At 44.9% G+C, this 23,878-nt stretch overlaps 2 protein-coding genes across 7 annotated transcripts in view; one reads left to right on the top strand and one right to left on the bottom strand.

The window, feature by feature from the left end:
* Positions 1 to 21,298, top strand: part of Dnah11 (dynein axonemal heavy chain 11) — a 318,597-nt gene extending 297,299 nt beyond the window's left edge. For both annotated transcript variants that reach the window (XM_052739195.1, XM_052739194.1), the window contains 8 exons: positions 382 to 573; positions 4,959 to 5,078; positions 13,695 to 13,937; positions 15,840 to 16,022; positions 16,100 to 16,215; positions 18,793 to 18,905; positions 19,315 to 19,455; positions 20,696 to 21,298. In XM_052739195.1, coding sequence (XP_052595155.1) covers positions 382 to 573; positions 4,959 to 5,078; positions 13,695 to 13,937; positions 15,840 to 16,022; positions 16,100 to 16,215; positions 18,793 to 18,905; positions 19,315 to 19,455; positions 20,696 to 20,943 — 1,356 coding nt within the window. In that variant the 3' untranslated portion in view covers positions 20,944 to 21,298. The remainder of the gene's footprint in view (positions 1 to 381; positions 574 to 4,958; positions 5,079 to 13,694; positions 13,938 to 15,839; positions 16,023 to 16,099; positions 16,216 to 18,792; positions 18,906 to 19,314; positions 19,456 to 20,695) is intronic.
* The window catches only part of Cdca7l (cell division cycle associated 7 like), a 79,445-nt gene that overhangs the window by 18,785 nt on the left and 36,782 nt on the right, over positions 1 to 23,878 (bottom strand). For 3 of the 5 annotated variants that reach the window (XM_052739200.1, XM_052739196.1, XM_052739197.1), the window contains 2 exons: positions 23,721 to 23,870; positions 22,293 to 22,429 (listed from right to left, as the gene is read on the bottom strand). In XM_052739200.1, coding sequence (XP_052595160.1) covers positions 22,293 to 22,429; positions 23,721 to 23,870 — 287 coding nt within the window. Of the gene's footprint in view, positions 1 to 21,409; positions 21,812 to 22,292; positions 22,430 to 23,720; positions 23,871 to 23,878 lie in introns of those variants that run through there. The other 2 variants (XM_052739198.1, XM_052739199.1) reach the window with 1 other exon arrangement.

Here is a 23,878-nt window from a genome sequence, read left to right as displayed (position 1 = left end):
ACAAACTGGGAGCATTGCTTAGCTGGGAGAGTGAACAAGGGCCTGAGTCTATCCCCATAGCCTCATAAACCAGGTTCAGTTGCACAGGCCTGTAGTCCCAGCGTTTGGGAGCTGGAGGCAGAAGGATCCAGATTTCAAGGCTACCCATGCCTACACAGCTAGCCTGGGATACATGAGACTCTGTCTCAAAAGAAAACGCCTTCCTCTTTCTTCAGCACATTGGCAAAAGCCAAGTGGTCTCCACTTGTCTTGGACAAACAGCTGTGACTAAAACTCTAGTATATCATTCTGAAGCCACCCACCAGGGTATTGAGAATTCAAGCCCTTGCCCTTACACACTGGGCAGACAGTTAATCGGCCATGTCTTGTCTTTCCTCCCAGGATACGCTTGAGATGTGCTCCAAGGATCAGGAGTTTAAAAGCATCCTCTTTTCTCTGTGTTACTTCCATGCCTGTGTGGCGGGGAGACTGAGATTTGGCCCCCAGGGCTGGAGCCGAAGCTATCCTTTCAATCCCGGAGACCTGACCATCTGCGCCAACATCCTCTACAACTACTTAGAGGCAAGCCCTAATGTAAGTGCTGTCGTCAGATCACCCCTTCCTAGGAGAGGACTGAATCCGTCAGTCTTTGGGTGCTATCAGAACAGACCATAATTTCCTTTTTGAAGCTATTATTGAAATAGTCAACACGACATAAGCATTTTCTGCCAAGTGTGAAAACAAACCAGATTAAAGGTTTTCATAAGATAGGTCAAACCAGTTCTACATCAGTAGCTTACGGAAAAAAAAATTGTCCTTCATTATGTTAACAAAAACAGTGGTTTACATGTGCATATATGCTAGATTCATTAGGCAGGTAATGAAGCATTTGCACAAATGTAATTACATACAGCAGTTCTGACAGTTCATAACACTGCATTAATAATCACCACAATTAGTTCTGATGATGGAAGCAATTTACAGTGCGTCACATGTATAAATAATGGTGCATTTCCTGCATATGTCATTATTATGTATAAGGATGCCACCTTGTTGTGACTTTCTCGGTAATATTCACCTTGATTTGAAGTTAAAGGTAGATGGATGATTGTATTTGCTAACCAAACCTGCAGATGGGGATGGAAATGCCTCATCAAGAACAGTTGTGTAAACTCTCAGAAACCAAATGATTGGATTGTAGAAGAGAAGACCCATTAGCTCCTAAGGAGGGTCAAACGAGCTTCACCTCCACAAGGGGAACTTTTCCCATTAAGTGGCATCTGTAGATATATTTGTCAAACCAATCAGAGGTGGAACTATGAACCACTCCATCTATGAAGGACCTTTACAGACTTCCTATCTGTGTGTCTAAGGAAACGGTGGTCTGTTGTTCTTTCAGTAACCATTGTCACAGGTTTTCCACGGTGTTTTCTCAGGTTTTGGTGGCAGCTTGACTGCCATGACACTGTGCACATTCAACACATATCTGGGGGGCTTTCTCCCATGGAACAGGTTCTGAATATGTTATTTCAAAGTAAATGGGTTTTGTATGGTTGTGACCAGCCGTCCCTTTTTTTCCTTGTTTCATTGTTTACCTTACTTGTCTTTTGTTTTTTGGTTGTTTGAGACGGAAATTCAGGCTCCATACATGCTAGACAAGCGCTCTACCACCGAGACACATTTCCCCAGCCCTCCTCTAAATAAGTTTGTTTTGCTTTTTTTTTTTTTTTTTTTTTTTTTTTTTTTTTTTTTTTTTTGAGATAGGGTTTCACTATGTTGTCCAGGCTTACTTTGAACTCCCCCTCTAGCCCAGGCTGCATGAACTTGACATTCTCCTGCCTCAGGCTCCTGGGTAGCTAGGACTATAGGCCCAAACCACCAGTCCCAGATGATCTTAGCATGTTTTATGCAAACTATTACACATAAAATGGAGCAGTGGATTTGAGGGAGAGGGGGAGGTGATTGTGGGGACCTGGGGGGAATGGAATGAGGGGAGGTTGTAGTTGGAATATTGTATGAGAGAAGAATAAATTAAAAAGAAAGAAAAAAATTACTCTAACACTTCTGAAGGAAGAAATAGACAATACTTCCATCGATATCCTTGGTAACAGTCCATGAGCCTGGGTCCAGGAAGGCAGTCCTATGTCAGTCGAGCTCTGGACATATAGAGGAAGACATGGAAAGGTGAAAGGGAGATTTGGCTTGTCCTTGTCTCCAGCCTTCACATCAGCATCACAGTTGGTCAGGTAAACTGTACTGTGACCTGCTGTTCTTTCTGTGGGCACCAGGGTCAACAGAGTTTTAGGTGTTTGATTCTGTCATGTCTCTCAGATGTCTTGACCCAAGTCATTTGCCACACATTAAGAAGCAAGTTATCAAAATTTGGGAATTAAGTTAGCATGTGCCTATTATTTGGTTGTACAAAATGTTCTTGTATTAGATACTTTTCTGTTGCTGAAATAAAACTCTATGACCAAGACAATTTATAGGGGGAAAAAAGAGTTTATTTTGGCTTATGGTTCCAGAGGGTTAGAGTCCATGATGCCAGAGCGTGGCAGATGTTGCTGCAGGAGCAGGAAGCTAAGAGATCACATCTCACCATGAGCATGAAGCAGAGAGTGAAGACTGAAAACTGGCACAGATTTTAATCCCAAAGCCCACCCCCAGGGATCCAGTGATGCACTTCCTCCAACAAGGCTGTATCACCTGAGCCTCCCCAAACAGCAGCACAACTGGAGGTCACATATTCAAATGTCAGAGGTGATGAGGGACGTCTGTCACTCAAACCACCACAGTTCTTTACAAGAAGGTATCGAAAGACGTGGTGAAGGGCCTAGGAGACAGACCAACCACCAAAGTGCTGGCTGCATGAGGACCCAAGTCCAGCTCCCCCTCAGAAACATACAAAGCTACATGTACATGCCTGTAATCAGAGTATTGGAGGGGCAGGACAGGTAAATATCTGGAACTCCTTCAGGCAGTCAATCAGTGAGCTCCAAGTTAAGTGAGAGCACCTGGCTTAAAAAAAAAATTGTGGTAAGCAATTAAAGACGCCTCATATATGAGCCTCTGGTCTCCACATGTGTACACATATGTGTGCATGCAAATCCCACACACCTGTGTACAACACACTCCCCACACGAGGGTTTTTCAAAAACAAAGATTGGGCTTAGGATAAGGAACCAGTGATTGAAAAGCACAGACCTAGCTGATCAAAATTATGAAGGAACTACACATTGACGACTGACATGCAGGGCATTAATTCAGTCTGTTTCTATTCAGTTCTGCTCTGTGGAGTGTCTGTGGAGTGGCAGAGAGCGCCCCATCGTCTAGCTACTTCTCCCATTTCTCATGCGTATCAAGCCAGCTTAAGAGAAGGACACACTTTAGGTTCATTTCTTCAAATTCATATAAACTTGTAGCAAGTACATTGGAATGGCCTCAGCAGTCTGACTTCTTCTGACCTGTCACATCATGCCATGAGGAAGGCTATAATTACGATTTTACTTGAACTGTTGGGAGGCAATAGACTGCCACAGAGGGTACAAAGGTTCCTGTCTAGAAAGGCGTCATCACAAACTGGCATGTTTTGCAAACCTAGAGGGATCGAAAGGGCAGCAGAGAGCAGTTTGAACTCTGTGAAGCCAGCGCAGGAGATACCGTGATTTCTTGAATAAACCATGGTATGGTAGTCTTGCGCAGTCAGGCTGCAGCTGAGCCTGAGTCAGTCTAGAGAAGGTATTTACTTGTCTGCCAGTCTTGAGAGAGTGACGGCAATCAAGTGGACCCCAACTACAAACTGTCTAGCTGATGCTTTCTTTTCCCAAGACACACAGTGAAGACTTTAGCTGGGGTGTGATGATGAGTCTTGGGGGCTGTCAACTGCCTGCCCCTGAAAAGCAGGAACCTCAAGTGAAGAGCCACCTCCTTCAGACTGGCTTGTCAGGTTGAACTCTGGGCATGCCTGGGAAGCATCTTCTTAATTGCCAGTTGATGGGAGCAGGGGTTCAGCCTACTGTGAGTGGAGCCACTCCTAGGCAGGTAGATATGGATGACATACAAGAGCTAACAGAGCGAGCCAGTAAGCAGCCTTCCTGTGTGGTTTCTGCCTCAGTTCCTGCCCTGGCTTCCCTCATGATGGATTGTAACCTACAAACTCAGTAAACACCTTTCCTCCCTGCAAGGTGGTTTTGGACAGTATTTTATCACAGCATTAAAAAGTAAAGTAACAGCAGGTAATAAGAGCAGGTGAGACTTGAAGGCGCTAGGAAATAGCATCTCACGAGTTCGGGATGAAATTCAAACCTTCAACTGTCCTATGGAACCTGCTCCAGAAATGACTCCATTTCCTTCAAAATCTACAGCGAAGTGTGGTGGTGTTAAACTTTTGTCAATACACTGAAAATAATTCTCCCAAGAAGTTCTACACAAAACTTAGACACATCCACACTGCATTTAGCACTGGCTGACAGGGTCATTGTAGGGTTGTTGGGGTGGGGGGAATGTACAAGGTCAGCCAAGCTTGGGCAGATACTCTAGGCCTGGAAGTGAACACTTGTGTGGTGTGATGTTGAGTTTTAATTGTCAGTGTGACACAATCTAGAATCACCTGGGAAGAGGGCTCAGTGAGGAACTATCTAGTTAGGCTGACCTGTGGGCGTGTCTGTGGGGAATTATCTCCATTGGGCTAATGGATCTAGGAAGACCTTCCCCGCCTGTGGGCAGCACCACTGTTTTGTGGGCCTGGCCCTGGACTCTATAAAGAAAGGGTGGAAAAAGTAGACTGAGCACCAGCCACATGAAATTATCCCCTCTGATTTCAACTGTGGATCTGATGTGGTCAGTTGCTCAAGTTCCTGCCACTGAACTAACTTAAAATTGTGAGCCAAACAAAGCAACCCTTCCTCATCATGTAGCTTTGTCTGGGTATTTTGTCCCAGCAACAGGAAAGGAAACTAACACTTACTGTTTTTCCCCAGGTCCCATGGGAAGACCTCCGTTACCTTTTTGGGGAGATCATGTATGGGGGCCACATCACAGATGCCTGGGATCGTAAACTATGCCAGGTGTATCTAGAAGAATTCATGAATCCATCTCTGGTAAGACATTTTAAAACTTGTTACACTAAGGAAAAAAAAACCTCTGGTAAAATTTTTCAGATTATTTTTGCTATGTATGTAATTCTTAGATGTTCCTAAGGATGCTGGCCTTTCATAAACGTATTCTGCTACTCCTTTTGGGGGACTGGGAAGTTGTTAAATGCAGTTTTGTTGGATCTTCATAATATCCCTATGAACTGGGCTGAGATGACACTGTTTCTCCATCATACAGACCAAAACACTGAGGCACAGCAATTGGCCCCAAATCTCTCGATGGGTGTGGGCATGAGCTTCAGCAGAGCATAAATCTTGTGATTTCAACCCAGGGTTCCTGTCCTACCTTTGTTGTTGTTGTTTTGCCCCTGGCATAAATCATAAAATATTCTACATGTTGATCAGTAAAATTATTAAATTACTAGATATAGGGGGCTGGAGAGATGGCTCAGCGGTTAAGAGCACTGGCTGTTCTTCCAGAGGTCCCGAGTTCAATTCTCAGCAACCACATGGTGGCTCACAACCATCTGTAATGAGATCTGGTGCCCTCTTCTGGCCTGCAGGCGTACACGCAGGCAGAACATTGTATACATAATTAATAAATAAATCTTTAAAAAAATTACTAGATATATGCTCAGAGGAATTGTGGCACTTACGTCTGTGAGGTGATGGACTCAACGGCTTGACTGAATCATTCCATCATGTAAACCTGGAGTAGGACATCTCTTTGGGGGCATTGAGATGGCTTAGTGTTAAAGGTGCCTGCTGATAAACCAGACCAACCGGGTGCAGTTCCTGGATCCCACATGGTAGAAGGAAAGAACTCCCTCCAATGAGTTGTCTGGGCTTCCACACTCACACTCCTCCATGAACATGAGGGCACATGCATACCACATACTCCCCACACACACATACACACACAATAAATGTAATAATAACATCTCATGGTATTTCACAACTACATAGTTACAATTTTTTGATTTAAAATAAAACGGCAAGTCTATTAAGACAGTAAAACAATGAGAATATCAACCATATAGGAGGTGATGAGCTTACTTGGGGGTTTGCTTCAAACAAGCTGTAAAAAACCACAGAAGAAAAGAAAAGCTGGAGGGATGACTCAGGTGTTAAGAGCATGGACTGCTCTTGCCAAAGACCTGACTTCAGTTTCCAGCACCCAGGTCAGGTGGCTCAGAACAGCCCTGAGCTCCAGGGGATATGACACCCTCTCTTGGCCTCCCCAGACATCCTGCCCACCTGGACATTCCTCCACACAGAAACACACACATAATTAAAAATAAAATATTTTTAAATGACATTGCTGTAGGACCATTGAGTTCCTATTGTTTTATGTGTGATAACAAAACAATACAGCTAGGTTTTAAAAATAAAGAAAAACATGACAATCCTTGTTGCTTCTGCGAGGAAGGCTAAGTTACCACTGGCAAAATTTTAAGACCAAACGTCTCCTCATTGCATTAGCCCCATGTCTGCATCAAGTGGTTCTAGACCAGGCTACGGTTTCTGGTGAAAATGTTTAGTTCTCAGTTCTTGACTGTAGGAGCTGAGGTGGCGGCTCCACTTTCCTGATGCTCTCTGGGTCTCAAATGGTGTTCAAGATTAGGGTTTTCTACTGCTGTGACAAAACATCGTGATCAAGATAACATATGAAAGAAAGCATTAACTGTGTTTAGTTTTACAGGGTTAGAGTCCTCGGTGGTGGAGCAGAGGCATGGCAGGAAGAAAAGCCCAGAGTAACTTGTCAATCCATAAATAAGAGGCAGGGAGAACTTAAAATGGTGCAAACCTTGTGAAACTTCAAACCTGCCCCAGGAACACATCCTCCGGCAAGGGTGCTCACACCTCCTGATCCTCTCCTAGTAGTCACCAACTGGAGATCAGTCATTCAAACAGGAGTCTATAGGAGCCCTTCTCAACCAAACCACAGGGGCCATTTTCTAGTTGTTTCTTGAAAACTTGAAGATCCTTGTGTTAGTCAGCTTCCCGTCACTGTGACCAAATACCCCAGATAAGCAACTGAAAAGGAGAGAGGGTTTGTTTTGGCCCCTGGTTAAAGAAGTTGTAATCCATGGCTGAGTGAGTGGTGGCTGAGTACATGAATATGGGAACACATGGCTTAGGAGGTATGTTTGCTTCATGGCAGGAGAGAGAGAGGGGGGGGGAGGGAGGGAGGGGGGGGAGAGAGGGGGCAGAGAGGGGGGGGGGGAGGGGGAGGGGAGAGGGGAGGGGGGGGAGAGAGAGAGAGAGAGAGAGAGAGAGAGAGATCAGAGGTCCAAATATCCCCTCTAAGGACATGCCACTAATGACTTCATTTCCTCCCACTGGACTCCAACCTCCTAAGGTTCTACTACCTCCCAAGAATGCCATAGACTAGCAACCAAGGCTTCATTCACAGGGGCATTGGGGCGATACTACCAAGCCAGAACAGCATCCTACACCATCCAAATTCATCTAAACATTGCCAAAGATACTAACTTGATTTAGAGTAGTACTGAAAGAGTGCTTGTTGTATGTTTGGTTTTGGTAATTTGAGCAAACTTCTATTCATAGCCCTTCTGAACGCTTTTCAGATTCAATCACCTGCCTCCAGCCTATTTTGAGAGGTTACCTAACCATGTACCAAGAACACAGTGTGTTAGAGCCTAGTCAAACACTGCAATAGGCACTGTGATTGTTTTTTACTTCTTTAAACAGTATTGGCCAACAAAAAAGAAAGTTGGAGCTCTCTGCTCTGTGAGCATTCTTTATGTCTTCCTTTGACTTGGAGTTTCCCAGTCCTTCTCCTAGTGAGCAGGATTCCACACATCAGATACTTTCAATTCAGTACAATCAGAAGTTACTCTTTAGAAGGTCTGGGAGCAAGTTACGATGGAGACGTGAAAGATAAACAGTGCTCCAGAGCCACCTTTACAGAGGCTTATTTCTCCAAAGGATGGTGGAGGTCAAGGGGCCGAGCAGGAAGCTCAGGGGGTGACCTCCCCCCTGGCTCTGGCCTGTTGCTAAGGGTAGAATCACTGATGCCCCAAGAAATAGTTCATTTACCTTCATAAGGCTGAACTCCTATTCAAATGATTGTAAAATAAATACAGGTGGTGAAACCTGAGAGGCATTGCTGGTGTGTGCGTGAGCCCTTCCGAAGCACAGGCATCCAATCTTCCTGCAGAGCAGGTGAGGTTCTCAGGGTGGAGATGCCTCATTTACAAGCTGGCATCCTCACTGGGCAGTGTTACCATCACCTCACCAAGGGAATGAAGGCACTTGCTGACGTCATGTTAGAAGCTGTACGTCCCAATTATTTTGTTCTCATGCAAATACTTCCCACTCAGCATATGCAGGTCGTCCTTCTGTCCCTTCTTACATCAGTTAATATATTTAGAAGTTCACATTGTTGCTACTTTGGAACATGACCAAAATGCAGCCCATGAATGGACCAGGTTGAAAATCCTACTGTTTGCAGAAGATCTGGTTTCAATGATGTCAGAAGGATGGGCTTCTTGTTGAATAAATGACTCTCGAATGGGAAGGCATCTTAAAGAGCCTTTGGGTAACATTAAGGAAAGCAGTCATTTTCTCAGGTAACACAAACATTTGGCAGTGCTAAATAACTAATACGGTATACTACTTTTGGGAAAGGAGGCACCAGGCCACCTAAAAGTTATATGGTGTCAACTACTTGGATGACATAGGCAATAATTAGGAATCCAGGCTTACAATAGAAACACAGTCCCTGGCTGAATTAGAACTCTTCCATTTGTTGTAGAGTCCAACTTACTACAGAACTCCTCCGAGCAGTAGTTTTATTATATGTGAAGCAAGAATGACCAGCTCAAGAGTTTGTCGTCAGATTAAACACTGACAACACTAGAACAATGTGCTTGTAAATGGGAAACCTTTTTATTATGAAGTATACGTTTTCGCAATATGTATTTCTTTCTTGATTGTGCGCTACTCTGTATAAATACGTTTTTTAAATTTATTTTTATGTGTATGGGTATTCTATCTGCATTTATGTCTATGTAACACATGCATGCAGTGGCTGTGGAGGTCAGAAAAGTGTGTTGGATTCTCTGAGACTGGAGTTACAGACGGGTGTAATTTCCTGTGTGGGTGCTAGACATCAAACCCAGGTCCTCTGGAAGAGCAGCCAGTGCTCTTCACCATGAGCTATCTTTCTGATAATAGGAACAGAACATTTGTATTAAGCACCTGTGCCACAGTAGGGGTCAGTCAGTACCATACAGGTGATGTGTTATTGCTTCCCACTACAGTCCTGAAGAACAGGTATGACCACCTCATGTAAGCAAAAAAGAACACTCTCAGAGATTAAAAAAAAAAAAAAAGAAAGAAAGAAAGAAAGAAAGAAAGGGAAAAAGCCGGCAGAGTGGAACGTGGATTTAAAGTCAGGCCCACTCTGCTGCACGCTGCTCTGGCTGGAGTTCTGATCCCTTTGTAGTTGGTGCAGAGGTCACCTTAACAAGGAGGTGTGTCTGCACCTGATTTTGTGTGCTCTGTGAATGGGGGATGATCCAGGAGATCACAGTTCCAGTTCTGCTACTCACTTCCAATCCAGCTTTATGCAGGACACCCTTGTACAACAGGTTATTTGTAAAATATATTATCAAGAAAATTACAAGAGTACTTTTCCATTCTAAAGAAAGTCTGGCAATGGGCTTCACATCTGAGTAATTTCTGAAACTCCCAACAGCACCCTGAGCCAATGTAGTTTGGACCCAAACGACCAAGTGCCAATATTGTTTGTTCAGACTTGCAGTAGATTAGGGACTCCTTGCCGTTACTAAGACTATGTGGAGAGGCAGGCAAGTAGTTGGTTTTTTCCCCCCACAGGAAACACAGTATGAAAACAAAGAACAATAGCCCATTGAGTAAGCACAGTTGGCAGTTACTGGTTTTCCTAGCTTCCAATACCTGCACATGTTAACGTCTTATCCAACTCCTACAAAGATAAATTCAGATCCTTGGGGGCAGTTTCATGATGTGGAGCTCTGATTTGTCTGTGCATGATTCCATTGACTCTTTAATATTTGCTAACTTCTGGTTTGGGCTATTATACTGTTCCTATGCAAATCTGTATACAGCTTTTGTGTGGTCTTGTGTTTAGTTCTACAGGGAAGGCTGGATGTAGAATTGTTGGGTCAGTTGGTGACTATGATTATTGGTTGGACAAACCACAAGACTGTTTCCACCAATGCACAAAGGTTCTGTCTTCTCTACAGCCTTACTAACACTGCTACTATCCACATTCTTTGTTCTAGTCATTTTGATGGGATGAAACTGTCCTGTCTCTTTGGTTTACATGTTCCCAAAGATACTGAGCATCTTCTCATGTTCTTAGGAGAAACGTCTGTTGAGAATGGGTTAAACCCTTGAGAATTTAAAACATCTTCTCAAATAGCCCTCCCACTGAAGAAAAAAAAAAGGCCCCATTGTAGAGGAATACAGGAATACAGGTATGGCCCCATCCACAGGAAGCAGTTTTGTCAACAGCCCTTCAGTGGAAAGGTTGGATTTGATCAGGATTTAGAGATGGCTCCAGTAGTTAAGGGTGTTTGCTTTGCATGAGTACTAGAGTTCAGATCCCAGCACCTAACAAAGAAATGTCTGTAATCCCAGAACTTTCGAAGAGTGGCGAGGAGAAAGGATCACTGGTTTCTGGCCTCCAGTCCAGCAGAGACAGAAGCCCAGTTCCAGGGAACAGCCCTACCTCGAAGGGATAAACAGATGACAGAAGAGGACACACAATGCCCTCCTTAGGCCTCTGAACATGACTGCACACCTATGTGCACATGTATTCACACACACACACACACACACACACACACACACACACACACACACACACGTGTAAAATCTTAACATAAAAGAAACAGGAGTTGTTTGGGTTTTCTTTAAAGTCAGGTGGGCACAAATGTTATGAACTGAACCTTCCTCCTCAATTGTCAACATTTTAGTATTGAAGTAAGAATTGAGGTTTGGTTCATGTACTTTGTGGGTTGTTTTGCCTTCCTAGAAAAATGAAGATGTGCATAAAATAGGCATGTCTTCTCCTGGGGCAGAGAGACCCACACATCTGGAAAGCCTGTTCTGTGTCTTGGTGTTGGCGGCTGATAAACCCTCACAGCCACTGTGACCATGAGATCCATTTTACTGATGTTTTATTATTTATTTATTTATTTGGTGGGGTTTGTTTCTAAAAACTTTTTAGGTAAGATCTTGCTGTGTAGCCTCAAGTGCTGGGATTACAGGCATGCGCCACTATGGCTGACACATCTGTAATCTCTTGAAGCCATTAAGGATGATAAGCAATGCCATGTTCCTTAGTTTGCTGCTGTCCTTTGCTTTGCAATTTGACGGACATGAAAATCGTACCCCCTGGTCTGTAAACAGACCACTTTCCAGCCTACTGGCACTGCCCGGTTGCACTCAAACATCCAAACCCCTGCTGAGTTGGTTTTCTGCACTCAGAATTCTTTGAAGGATAAATTGAACTGCAGCTTTCAGAAGTCCTTTCATCTTCCTGTCAGTAGTAACCAAAAAGAGCAAGCCCTTGTTTGTGGAGAACAAAGTTCCACTTGGATGTGTTTAACTTTGGCTTTTCTTTTTTACCTTTTTCCTTTCTTCCTTGTTTTTTTTGGTTAACTTACCCGTCACAAGCTAATGATGGTGAGTTTAACTTTTCTATGTGCACTTTAGTTTGGAACGTTCTGAATCTAATCACATGTAAATTTATATCATTCTTTATAAGTAAACAGGAAATGATAGATATGTATAGAGCAAGCTTGGGATGATGATGGTGGTGGTGAGCTAATTCCATTTGCTCCTTCCCCTGGTCACTTCACATTTGTGACTGGCACTATGAAAGGTTAGATAATTTGAGAACATTCCTGGTACAAAATGAACGTGTAAATGCTGACTCAAATATTAGAAATGGTCCTGGAGTTCACAGACAGCAGCTGAAAATCCCTACCAAGTTTGCATGTTCTTTATGCCATCTAGGACTGTGAGAGGAAATAATCCACCATTATTCAAAGACACACAACACAACAGTGTGGAAAACCACAACTACTTCATTGCCTTGAGTTCCTATGAAGATTTCCGTTTCCAAGGTGTTTTGTATGGGGCAATCACCCCAGATTATCGAATGAATAAATGAAACTCTCTCCACACAACTGTAAAGAGATGTGGTTCAAGACACACAGTAGCAGACAAAATCTTTCAGAAAACAATTACCAGGTCTAGACAAAAAAGTGCTGTATTGGACAATGATCTTTAAAAAAAAAAAACACCATTTCCTTGTATATGTAAATGCATGTGTAGAGGGAATCCAAGATACAAGAGACTGGGGAAATTAAGAGGTGTTAATGATGCCCGAGAACAGAGAACTGGATGAGAGGAATGTGAAATATAGTAGCAAGAATATTTTAAGCACTGGACTGTTTGTTGCTGGGCAGACTCGGGTCCATAAATTCTTTGGTTACATTTTGAAGATTACTTTCTTGTGTGTAGATTTGCTATTTCTGTTCACCTTAGTTTTGTGGAAAACATCCCTCTCTATGGAGTGTCTACCTTCCCTCAAACCCCAGTGAAGTGGATGGGCTAATAAAGGTTACATTGCTGTGGCCTTTCATTCCCATACAACTGTGTCCTGAGCAGTTCATGTCCATGGACCTGAAGTAGCAACACAGACCTCACCCTAAGTCTCCCAAGGTACTGGGGAGGAAGCAGTAATTTGACTCTTAGTATAATATGGCCTATAAAATGGAAGTCATCTCAACCTTGTATTTGTACAGTTCATATGTATCATGTGATTTGTGATATGTCATGTGGAGTGTATTACACTGGCTACATTAACAGCATTTCACTGCTGTCAAAGTAGCACGAGGAAGTGAGGCTTAGCTTAGAGTTTAGGATGCATCAGTCCACGGTGAACTGATTCCACTGGAAGGTGTGGCAGAGGACAGTGGTTTCCCTCACAGCAGGCAGAAAGGAGAGCAGCTAGGGACACGCTCTTCACCACCTGCAATGACCGACTTCCTCCAATTAAGCCACATCCTAGAGTCTGCAGAACTGTCTAAAATGGTGCCACCAGCTGAGGACCACACCTTTAATATGTGAACATGGGGGAGCATTTTATATCTCAATACTGGGGAAGCTACACTAGCAAAATGGGTTCTGAATTAAGTTTATATTCAAAACACCTACTTGGGCAAATTAATGACCAAACATTTTGATTTCTTCTCTAGGAAATAGGCATGTTTGAGAATCAGTAAGTTGAAGCAGGTAACATTGACTCATAGGCAGTGATGGTGCAGCCATGTTTACTTATAGTACGTGTACGGTATCACACTAGCCTGAGCACATTGCAAATTACCTTTCCTCAGAGACATGGTTTGTGTTTCTTGGAACTGTCCTCAGTGGTCAGCCTGATGTTGTGGGTCAACATAAGCACAGTGTTGATCGTGAAGCATTTTGGAGTCTGGTATCACACAGCATCACAGTGGGACTTTTTGCTAATGTTCTGTGTTCAGGAAGTGATGATACCTTCCTAACTTTGGAATAACTAGTGTTTCTTTATGGTTGAAGATTGAAGATGAACTCATGTTGGCACCAGGGTTTGCAGCTCCGCCCTACCTAGATTATTCTGGCTACCACCAGTACATAGAGGACAAGTTGCCTCCAGAAAGCCCAGCACTGTATGGCCTTCACCCCAACGCTGAAATAGAGTTCCTGACAGTGACATCCAACACACTCTTCAGAACTCTACTGGAAATGCAACCCAGGAATGCGGTCAGCAGTGAGGAACGGGGGCAGTCTGCAGAAGACAAGGTAAGGAGATTGTTCTTGTTCTAATCTTTAGAGTGAAGTGTGCTAATCTTAGGTATTAGTCTCCGTTGAGCTTTACCGACGCAGTCAGATGCTACCAAGGTCAAGGTGTAGAACATTTTCAGCTGCCCAGGATACCCCTACTCCTTCCCGACCTCCATCTTTACATATTGACTGGTTTTGAATTTCAAGGACACGGACTTACACGGTACTTATTGCCAGACTCCTTTGACTTCGTAGCAAGTTTCTTTGACTCACGCATTTGTTCAGATACCAATGGCTCCTCCTTGTTGTGTTCTGTCATAGGAATATACAGTTTTTATCCCTGTGGGTGGGTGTCTGAGTGGCCATGACCATCCTCACACAACCCTCTGTCAAAAGACAAACATTGACCCCCAGGATTGTAGTCTGAGATTCGCTGTGCTCAGAAATGGGGTTGTCAGACCACGGATAGGGAGTGTTTAGTTTTAATTAAAGGACTCCCAGTCATTTTCCTCACGTGTTTCCGACAGTCATACCCCCACTGGCAGCGTATTGGTCTCCAACGACCGTACCACCTTCAGAGTCTGTTAGGGATAAGCTGTCGCTCAGTGCTTTTAACTTTGCGTTCCTTGGCTGAGTTACAGGCCTCTTTTCACATGCAGATGGACATTGGATTTACATACATGAAGTAATTTTTACTTGCTCCCCTTTCATCTTTTAAATATTTTTAAACTTTCTTTTTATTTATTCTAAGTGTCTTCAACATCATGTATCTTGATCCCATTCATTTCCCTGTCCCTTCAAATCCACCCTCCACCCCTGCACCCTCAAAATAAAATGAGAGAAAAATGGGTGGGGGGATTAAAAAATCTCATCATGGAAGCTGCAGTGAGACAGTGACTCCACAGTAAACCCCTTTTTTCATACATCATTACTTGCAGGTGTTCACTGCAAAGTCATTGCTCTGGTTCGAGGCCTCTGGTTTCTACTACACTATCGATGCTGGGCCCTCACTAGCACTCTTCTTGGATATTCTGTTGTTGCCCTGTGTTGTGGAGATCCTGCAGCTTTGGGTCTGCTCGACAGTCCCTGTGCTCCAGCAGATCACAGATGGGGTGGATGTTGGGGCGGGCCAAGTCATAACCCTGGTTCTGGGCCTGGGCAGCTGCAGGGTTGGTCCGCCAGTTCTCCCCTGTCCTCACCACTAGGGGGAGCCCTCCAGCAATTGCCCTGGCTAATCCACCTCCACAGCAATGGGTGAGGGGGCCAGTTCTGCTTTCATGCTCTCAGGGTTGGCTCTTCCACACCTATACCATCAGTGCCAGCGCGACTGTGTTGCCCAGGTGAGGTGCAGGGACAGCCCCTCATCTTTGCACACAGATGCCACTTGGTTGGCAAATTCAATGTTAACTGAATAAACTGACCATGGTGGAATCTAAAAGAGGGAGGTGACAAGTACTCATGTGGAAACTCTGAACAGCTAGCAAGTGACCAGAGGCTGCAGGCACCTTTGGAAGCCACACTATTCTGAGACTTCAGAAAGTGTGATAGTCACTGTCTTAGTTAGGGTTCCTACTGCTGTGAAGATACATCATGACCACGGCATCTCTTATCAAGGAAAACATTTAACTGGGGCTGGCTTACAGTTCAGAGGTTTAGTCAGGGAGCATGGTGGCGTACAGGCAGACATGGTGCTGGAGGAAGAACCCAGAGTTTTACATCGGGATAGGCAGGCAGCAAGAGGAGTGACATTGGGCCTGGCCTGAGCACTTGGAAGCCTCAAAGCCCACTCCCAGTAATACTCTTCCTCCACAACCCCTAATGCCATCCATCCCCCATGAGCCTATGGGGGCCATTTTCATTCAAACCACCAATTACCACAAGCAAAAATGAAATAAAGTCTGTGTGTTTCATTGATTTAAGGTTAAGAATATCTTGGATGACATTTTAGAGAGACTTCCAGAGGAGTTCAACATGGCAGAGATAATGCAAAAGAACCCAAATCGAAGCCCGTATGTTCTGGTTTGCTTTCAAGAGTGTGAGAGGATGAATGTTCTCATCCGGGAAATCCGTGTTTCACTTCAACAATTAGACCTTGGTTTGAAGGTAAACTCACAAGTGGGACAAGACGGGGCTTCACCACACTGGAGGGTACTCACGGTGGCCTTTCCTCTCTGTGCAAGGGAGAGCTGACATTATCTCCTGATGTGGAAGCCCAGCTGTATGCCTTGAGTTATGACCGAGTTCCAGACACTTGGAACAAACTGGCTTATCCATCTACTTATGGTCTGGCCCAGTGGTAAGTGACCATCTCCACTGCCACCAGCAGCTGTAAACATCAGCACAAGGTCAGCATTCTCCATTTCTCCTGTGAGAACTTTTGCTCCATGACCATCACCAGGCAAACTCTACTAATTTCACGTGAGGTCCTCTGGTATTTTCCTCCAAAAGCAAGTCAGTTAAGCCAGACCAAGATTCAAATTCTCCCACTTAATTAGGTAACTGCTCTTTGACAAAATACCTGATCTCCTGGTCTTCATATTTTCATCTGGAAAAAAAATGTAAACAGAATTTCCTCATTTATTTAAAAGTCCTAGGAGCTACTTGAGTTTGCCTGTTGGCATCTTATTCCCTTTATTTTCTAAACCAGTAATTACTGATGCAATCAGAGGACTTTAGAAAGTACAGTGTCTAGAAAGCTAGACTGCTTTCACATGGGCGGTACCACTGCTGGTGCCACAGCCAGAGGCAGAAACGGGGATTGCTGAAGGCTGACATTTTACCCCCAGATGTTCTGTGGTCTTGGTAGACTATTCAGAAAGCATCACAGGACTCTTATCTATTCCTTTTTTGGAGTGAAGTTCTTTGTCCTGTATTTTTTTCCTGAATCAGAACCAATCTGGAAGGTGCTGTTAGAATTCCAAACGACAGCATGTTGGAATCCTGCCCAACTTGGCTTCTTTTCCTGTTGTGATAAAACACTTTGACCAAACCAGCCTAAGAGAGGGAGGAAAAACTGGTTTAGGTTAGCTCATGGTTCCAGACGCAGTCCATCACTTGAAGGAAGCCTCAGTGACAGGAGCTTGAGATAGCTACTAAATGTAACAGTCAAGGGGCAGAGCAAGGAGTACCAGTGGCTCAGCTCACATTCACCATTTATACAGCCCAGGATCCCACAGGGTCACCCGTATTTATAGTAGGTTTTCTCTTATCAATTAACCTAATAAAGATAATCCCTTAACAGGCATTCCCAGAGGCTAAACTCCCAGGTGTGCCTGTGGGCTTGTCTCCCGGGTGACCTCAGATGACCTCAGATGCTGTTGACAATCCACACTGTTAGTCTCCCCAAGTGGCTGTGGGGGATGGGTGCTGTTCTGGTTTGCTGTTGCTATGATTAAACTTGGGGAAGAAAGGGTTCCCTTCAGCTACAGTTCCAGAAAACAGTCTACCTATCACTGTCCAGGGACCGAGGAGGAACACTGCTTACTAGTTTACTCTCTTCACTCAGCCAACTAGCTTGCACAGTTCGGGCCCGCCTACCAAGGGATGGTAGTGTCTCCCACTGTGGGCAGACCCTTCCACGGTAATTAGCAATCAAGATAGTGCCCAACAGAAATGTCCACAGGCCAATCTGATCTAGGCAAGTCATTTGAATTTCCCTCTCCCCCATGACTCTAGGTTGTATGAGTTGGTAACACAGGTGTGAGCAAAGGGGCAGGACAGCTAGGTGACTTCCAGGGGATCACCACTTCTCAGGAGAGTGAGTGGACCTCAACAGAGTTTTAACATTATAGATATATAAAGGCTAGGTCTACGTACCCACAAATGGAGGATTTGCATTTAGCTGTATTTTATGATTCATTATAAGTTTCGGCTTTTTGTCATCGTATTACTTCGTGCTTGCTAATTTCTGTATTTTTTCCCCCTAGCTTTGTGTGTTTCTAACTTTGTGGGTTTAGTAATTTTCTTGACTGTGCACTTACTTACCTCTGTACCGTTTCTACTTAGAGAGGGTCCTTTATGATGTAATTATGATGTAACATACACTAAACTTTCCAAACACAACCTAAAATCAACACTTTCCAGAGACCTCTCAACCTACCTCCAAGCATGAGCCTCCTCCGAGATTTATTTTTGTTCTGTTTTGTTGATCACTGTTTATCAGAACTGCTTTTCTTCCAGTCTTGTTTTGAAATTCCCCCCCTACATAGTATAAGCTAAGAGGGCATCAGATCCCTTGGAACTGGAGTCACAGACATGAACTGTCATGTGGATGCAAGGGATTGAACTTGGGTCCTCTGAAAGAGCAGCTAGTGCTTTTAATTGCTGAGCCACCTCTCCAGGGTCCTCTCACCATGCCTTTTAATCCTAACATTTTTTTTCAATGTTTTCAACATAACATTGCCGGAGTTTTTTCCACCAGGCTGTGGTGTGTGTGTGTGTGTGTGTGTGAATATTTTCCTTAGAATCCTTTATTTTCCCAAGCAATTATTCTGTGTGAAACACTCTCCTACTCTTCCCTGGCAACTCTGTATTTTAACAGTAATGGACACAGGCACACACACACATTGCTGCACTTCTACTGTATCTGACAGAGTGGTGGTATTTGTCAACCCTGTTCAAATGGCTTTTGTACCATCCCTGCCCACACTGTCCAGCGTTTCCTACTCCTAATGGTGACAGGAACAAGAACTGCACGTATAAACTCTCAGCAGGAAGAAACCAGACTCATACAGGGACACCAACTCGTAAATCATTGGAGAAGGCTTTCCCTGCCCACGTACCACCACTGTGTGCTCCACAGTCCCTTATCTTCCTGGAAGAAATTCATTTTACTAAAATGCAAGTTCACTTCTTCCTCCCTTCCATTAACCAGGTTTAACGACCTCCTCTTGCGATGCCGAGAACTCGACACTTGGACACAAGACCTCACACTCCCAGCCGTCGTGTGGCTTTCTGGCTTCTTCAACCCCCAGTCCTTCTTAACAGGTATGGCTGGAGTCGAGGCAGCACTCCCGCCTGGCTTTACTTACTCTTGACAACTTCCTGCCCTTCTTCACCAGTCTTCAAACAATCATTATAGAGCAGGGGTAGCAACTAGAGAAAGTTCCGGTTAGGAAGGAGTGAGCCCCCAGGCACAGCCACAGCGGTTTGTCCTAGTGAAAAGCCACGTCAGCCACGTTCCCTCGTCCGTCATGCTGCAGACGTACAGGCCACACAGAAGCCAAGGGCAGCTGCCGCGCTGGCGTGTTCTAGTTTGTGACATGGAGGCAAACTGGTCCTGCACAAGCCTGTGTGCCCAGCCTCACTCTAACCTGCAGAACTCCGTGGGGCACTGTTGGCTCTTGGGAGCCTGTAAACCAGATTTTACCTTCAATTCTTCCTTTTCCTCCCAAAGCAATCATGCAGACTATGGCTCGAAAAAATGAGTGGCCACTGGACAGAATGTGCTTGACTGTGGACGTTACCAAAAAAACAAAGGAAGATTATGGCCACCCCCCCAGAGAAGGCGCGTATCTCCACGGGCTCCACCTGGAAGGTGAGTCTACTAAGGGATATGTGTGGAGCTGTCTTAGATACAAGCTGGTCCCTCTCCTTCAACAGCTACTCAGTGAGATGATAACCTTGTATTGGTAATTATTTCTTCCTCTTCCCTTCAGACAATCTAAATATCCAGGTGTGTGTCTAACATAAGCCAAACTTTTCGGCACTCAGGGTGATGACTATTATTTAAACTGCACATCTATCATCAGATGGTGTTAAAACCTCAGAAACTGCTTGGGCGGCGGTGGCGGCGGCACATGCCTTTCATCCCAGAACTTGGGAGGCAGAGCCAGGCAGATCTCTGTGAGTTCAAGGCCAGCCTGGTCTACAGAGTGAGACCTAGGACAGGTACCAAAACTACACAGAGAAATCTTGTCTTGAAAAAACAACCAAAACAAAACAACAAAACCTCAGAAACTCAAGTCCTGCATGTAATTCATAGTGTTTTGCTTTTCACTACCATCAATTCAAAATCCACCCTCTGCTTTTAAGCTTGTACTGTGTGTAGAGGTCAAAGATCAACCTCAGGAGTCGGGTCTCTCTCTTCATCTTGTTTTGAGGCAGGGTCTCTTGTGCCGTTTCCGCCATACTACATACTCCAGGATAGCTAGCCCACAAGACTGATTTTCCTGTATCTACCTCCCATATTTGATGTAGGAATGCTGGCACTACAGATGTGTCTTTCCACATCTGGCTTTCTCTATGGGCTCCGGGGATCAAACTCAGGGGGTCAGGTTGCCAACACCTTGCCTTTTACCCACTGAGCCATCTCGGTGGCCCGTCCTCTACTTTCTAAATAAAATACTCTCAGTACATCTGCTCTACTACTCTGCTCCCAGATGTCCCCACGCCCTGGCAGGTGCCCTTGATGCTGTGTGTCTCTATTTGTGCATTTACGCTGCAGGACACCTCATCGGCAGCAGCACGCTCACAGTGAGGCAGATGCCACGGCTCAGATACTTCAAGGCTAGGTAGTGAGTGACCTCCACTTCCAAGCTCATTGAATGCAAAGAATGTTAGAAAGCTGTGTCTTACATGCTTTCTAGTTTGCTATAAAGGGTTTGAATCTGTACAAAATCTGATCTTCTAAAATGGCTAAACCATTAAACTCCTCAGCCATACAAGGATGCTACAGACAGGTGACAACGTGATAAATGTGGAACATTTATTGCATCAAACAATTAGAGCATCGGTACCGACACGCCACCGTTACACAACTGTTGTTTCTGCCACAGGTGCCAGATGGGACATCCAGTCAGGAGCCCTTGTTGAGGCCCGCCTTAAGGAGTTAACATCCACGATGCCTGTCATCTTTGCCAAGGCCGTAACCGTGGACAGACAAGAAACTAAGCACACGTACGAGTGCCCCGTTTACAAAACCAAAGCGAGAGGCCACACCTACGTGTGGACCTTCAGGCTGAAGAGCAAAAACAGGGCAGCTGGGTGGGTGCTGGCGGGTGTGGCCCTGCTGCTGGAGGCATAACGGCCTTGGTACTCTGGCTTACGTTCTTTTTGTTAGAGCATTTTTGTTCTCTGAGGAGGGAGAATAGTAGTATTACACAAAAACAACACAAAACACTAAACAGCTATCTGGGACACACACTTGTTGAAAATTTTAGCTTCCTCCACCATACCATACAAAACACCATGGCTTATCTCTTAAGTTTCCCTAAGTCTTAAAAACAATGCAGTAAGGATTCTATAAAAAGCAAAATCTTTTTAAAAAAGCAGCAGGCTCCAGGCAGGTCCTGAAGGAAAAGGCAGGCATATGAGGCCTCCAGTGTCTATAACTTGGTCCGTCTTTGCTGTCTTTTAATAAAAAGGACACCTTACTCACAGTGTGTGGTTAATTGCACTTGGTCGTTTAGGGGGAACATTCTTCAATATAAATTTCTAATGACCCAGAATTCAGTACCTAGAGCATGATAAACAGGCTTGAGCTATGGTCACTCAGGAGGCAGAGCAACAGTCTCTGTAAGAGGAGGAGTAGCCTGAATGACTGTGGGAGAGCTGAACAGCAAAGGCAACAGCATCTTGTGTGAAACTTACCTGAGCTTTAACTCTGCCTCATTTAAATTGTGCTTTTAAATCTTCAGCAGGTATTTGTAACAATACAGGTCTGCGCAGGTGAGTATACAGATTTCTCTGCTGTACTATTTTCCTGAGAAATCTTTTTAAGCATATAAACTTTTTAGAAAAAAATAGTATTAGAAACAGTAAGTTCTAGGAAACAAGCTTTTGTGAAGTTCAGCTCTAAGGCTAGGCACAAATGGCAGACATCTCTAGTGGGACTCGGGTACGTTCGAGCGTTCCTTCTCCTTTCGCTCATCTTCTACAGCTGCTTCTGTAAGCTGAGTGAAAGATGGAGAGGTGTTCGTAAGCAGCTGACCAGAAGCAACCATGAAGCAGCATTCTAGGCTACGGTGGTTCCAGAACACCCAGGGGTGCACACCGAGACGTGGCTCCACATGCCCTGAGTACAGAATGCCAAGCGTGTCTCGGTTCGGAGTTCCTAACACAACCTGACAGTATAGAATTCGCATCTGTAGCCCGCCTTCCCCAGCGCACGCTGTCCAACTCCCTGCTCTTCAGGTTGTGGAGAATGTTTTTACAGACGTTCTCATGCATGTGTTTTGCACCGCAAGTGGAAATGGTTAGAGCCACTGTGGAGTTGAATACTCTGTATCAAGGAAGGAATTCTCTAGGCCGGAGCCTCTCCAGTACAAACGGATACAGAATGGATGGAACTCAAGGTGGTTTCTACCGATTAGCAGAGGAGAAAACGAGGGCCTACAGGGTCTCCCACACGCTTTTACATCGCTGGAGACTTACCTCTCCAGGTACTCCTTGACATTATCATAGCCGTAAAACTTGGCCAGATGAATGAGAATTCCAGTGGCACATCGGCCATCTCGCTTCCGGCAGTAACTGCAATTGCAGATCCCACGGCAGGGAGGACATGTCCACTCCTAGAAGACAGTAGAGGGATTGTTCCTTTTAGCCACATTCTATGCAAGAGACTTGGGTCAAGCCTCTCCTCCAGCCACTAACACAAGGTGTCCTTAAGTCAGAGTGGATGAGGGGCTACACATGAACCCACAAAGAATGACCTCCCCATATCAGAGAAATAAGGAGACATCGGTTCTAGACATGACTGGATACCACTGAGGGCAAGCCATTAACAAAAAAAAAATTAAGCTTGCTTTTACATTTGGGGCCCTATGTGATTCAGAGGTCACACATTGGCTGTGATTTTTAGGAGTACAGGTTTGGCACAGGATCAACATGAGAATTCTAGCTCTCCTGATATGTGACCTTGGAGTACAGGTTTGGCACAGGATCAACATGAGAATTCTAGCTCTCCTGATATGTGACCTTGATGTTAAACCACTTAATCTAAACAGTATGTCTAGAAACCGGGGAGAGGGAGAGGGAGAGGGAGAGGGAGGGGGGGGGGGGGAGGGGGAGGGGGAGGGGGTGTGGGTGTGGGTGTGGGTGTGTGTGTGTGTGTGTATCCGTGACTGCTGCAGAAGAGGTCATACACTGAGGTGGTTGAACACAGACCCCAAAATGGCAATGCTCAAGTTCAATGCAATATTATATTCATAAGCCTTCAGAGTTTGAAAATGACATTTCATTTCTCATAGGGATCTGAAGCATAGACAGGTTAAACACCCACCTCAAAATGTAAAATGGGGCTGGGGAGAAGATCTCAGTTGGTGGGGAGAGCCTGAGTGCAACTGTCCAGATATGCAGGGGGCGCTGGGCAGGCAGAGACGAGAGGATCTTTGGCTGGCCAGCCTGACTGTTGAACCCTAAGCTAGTGAGAGGCTCTGGATGATGTTCTTGATAATGACAACTAAGGTTGCCCTCTGGTCTCTGCAACCAAGTGCACACACACGCAGATTGTGCCATATATTTTTGTTGTTACAAAATATATTAGTGATAAATGATGTCAGCAGGTATGAGACACTCAGCGTAGTTCTGGCCAGTGGGTAACTGTGACTTACCCCCTGGACAGGTCAAGACAGATGATGTGAAATCACTTTGCTGAAGGAAAATAAACCCTGGCTTGGCCATTAGAAACCCCTACGTCTGTCACCTGGTTCTCTTCCCAGAAGGAAACACTGCACTTCATTTTCCCCACAGTCTTAAGCTGTAGGACGGGAAAGTGAAGTGAGGGAGCACCGCAGGGCCCCCAGGCCCTAGCCCGCATCACTTCGTCAGTATGTCCATAACAAACGCACACACTGCTCCTACCGGATCCAGCAATGCGGTCCGCACATCCTCCCCATAGCGATTGCGTAGGCACGGCCCACAGAACTGTCCTCGCACACCACCACAGCTCTGGTTCCGACACACCGTCTTGGTATCAATGGTCTTCTGCCGGCATTGATGGCAGGTGTTACCCTGTGGAA

Source organism: Peromyscus californicus, unplaced genomic scaffold (genome assembly GCF_007827085.1).
Source record: "Peromyscus californicus insignis strain IS unplaced genomic scaffold, ASM782708v3 Scaffold_15__1_contigs__length_86483966, whole genome shotgun sequence".
Classification (NCBI taxonomy): Eukaryota; Metazoa; Chordata; class Mammalia; order Rodentia; family Cricetidae; genus Peromyscus; species Peromyscus californicus.
Note: the sequence above shows the minus strand (reverse complement) of the source record. Positions and strands in the feature narration are given on the sequence as shown.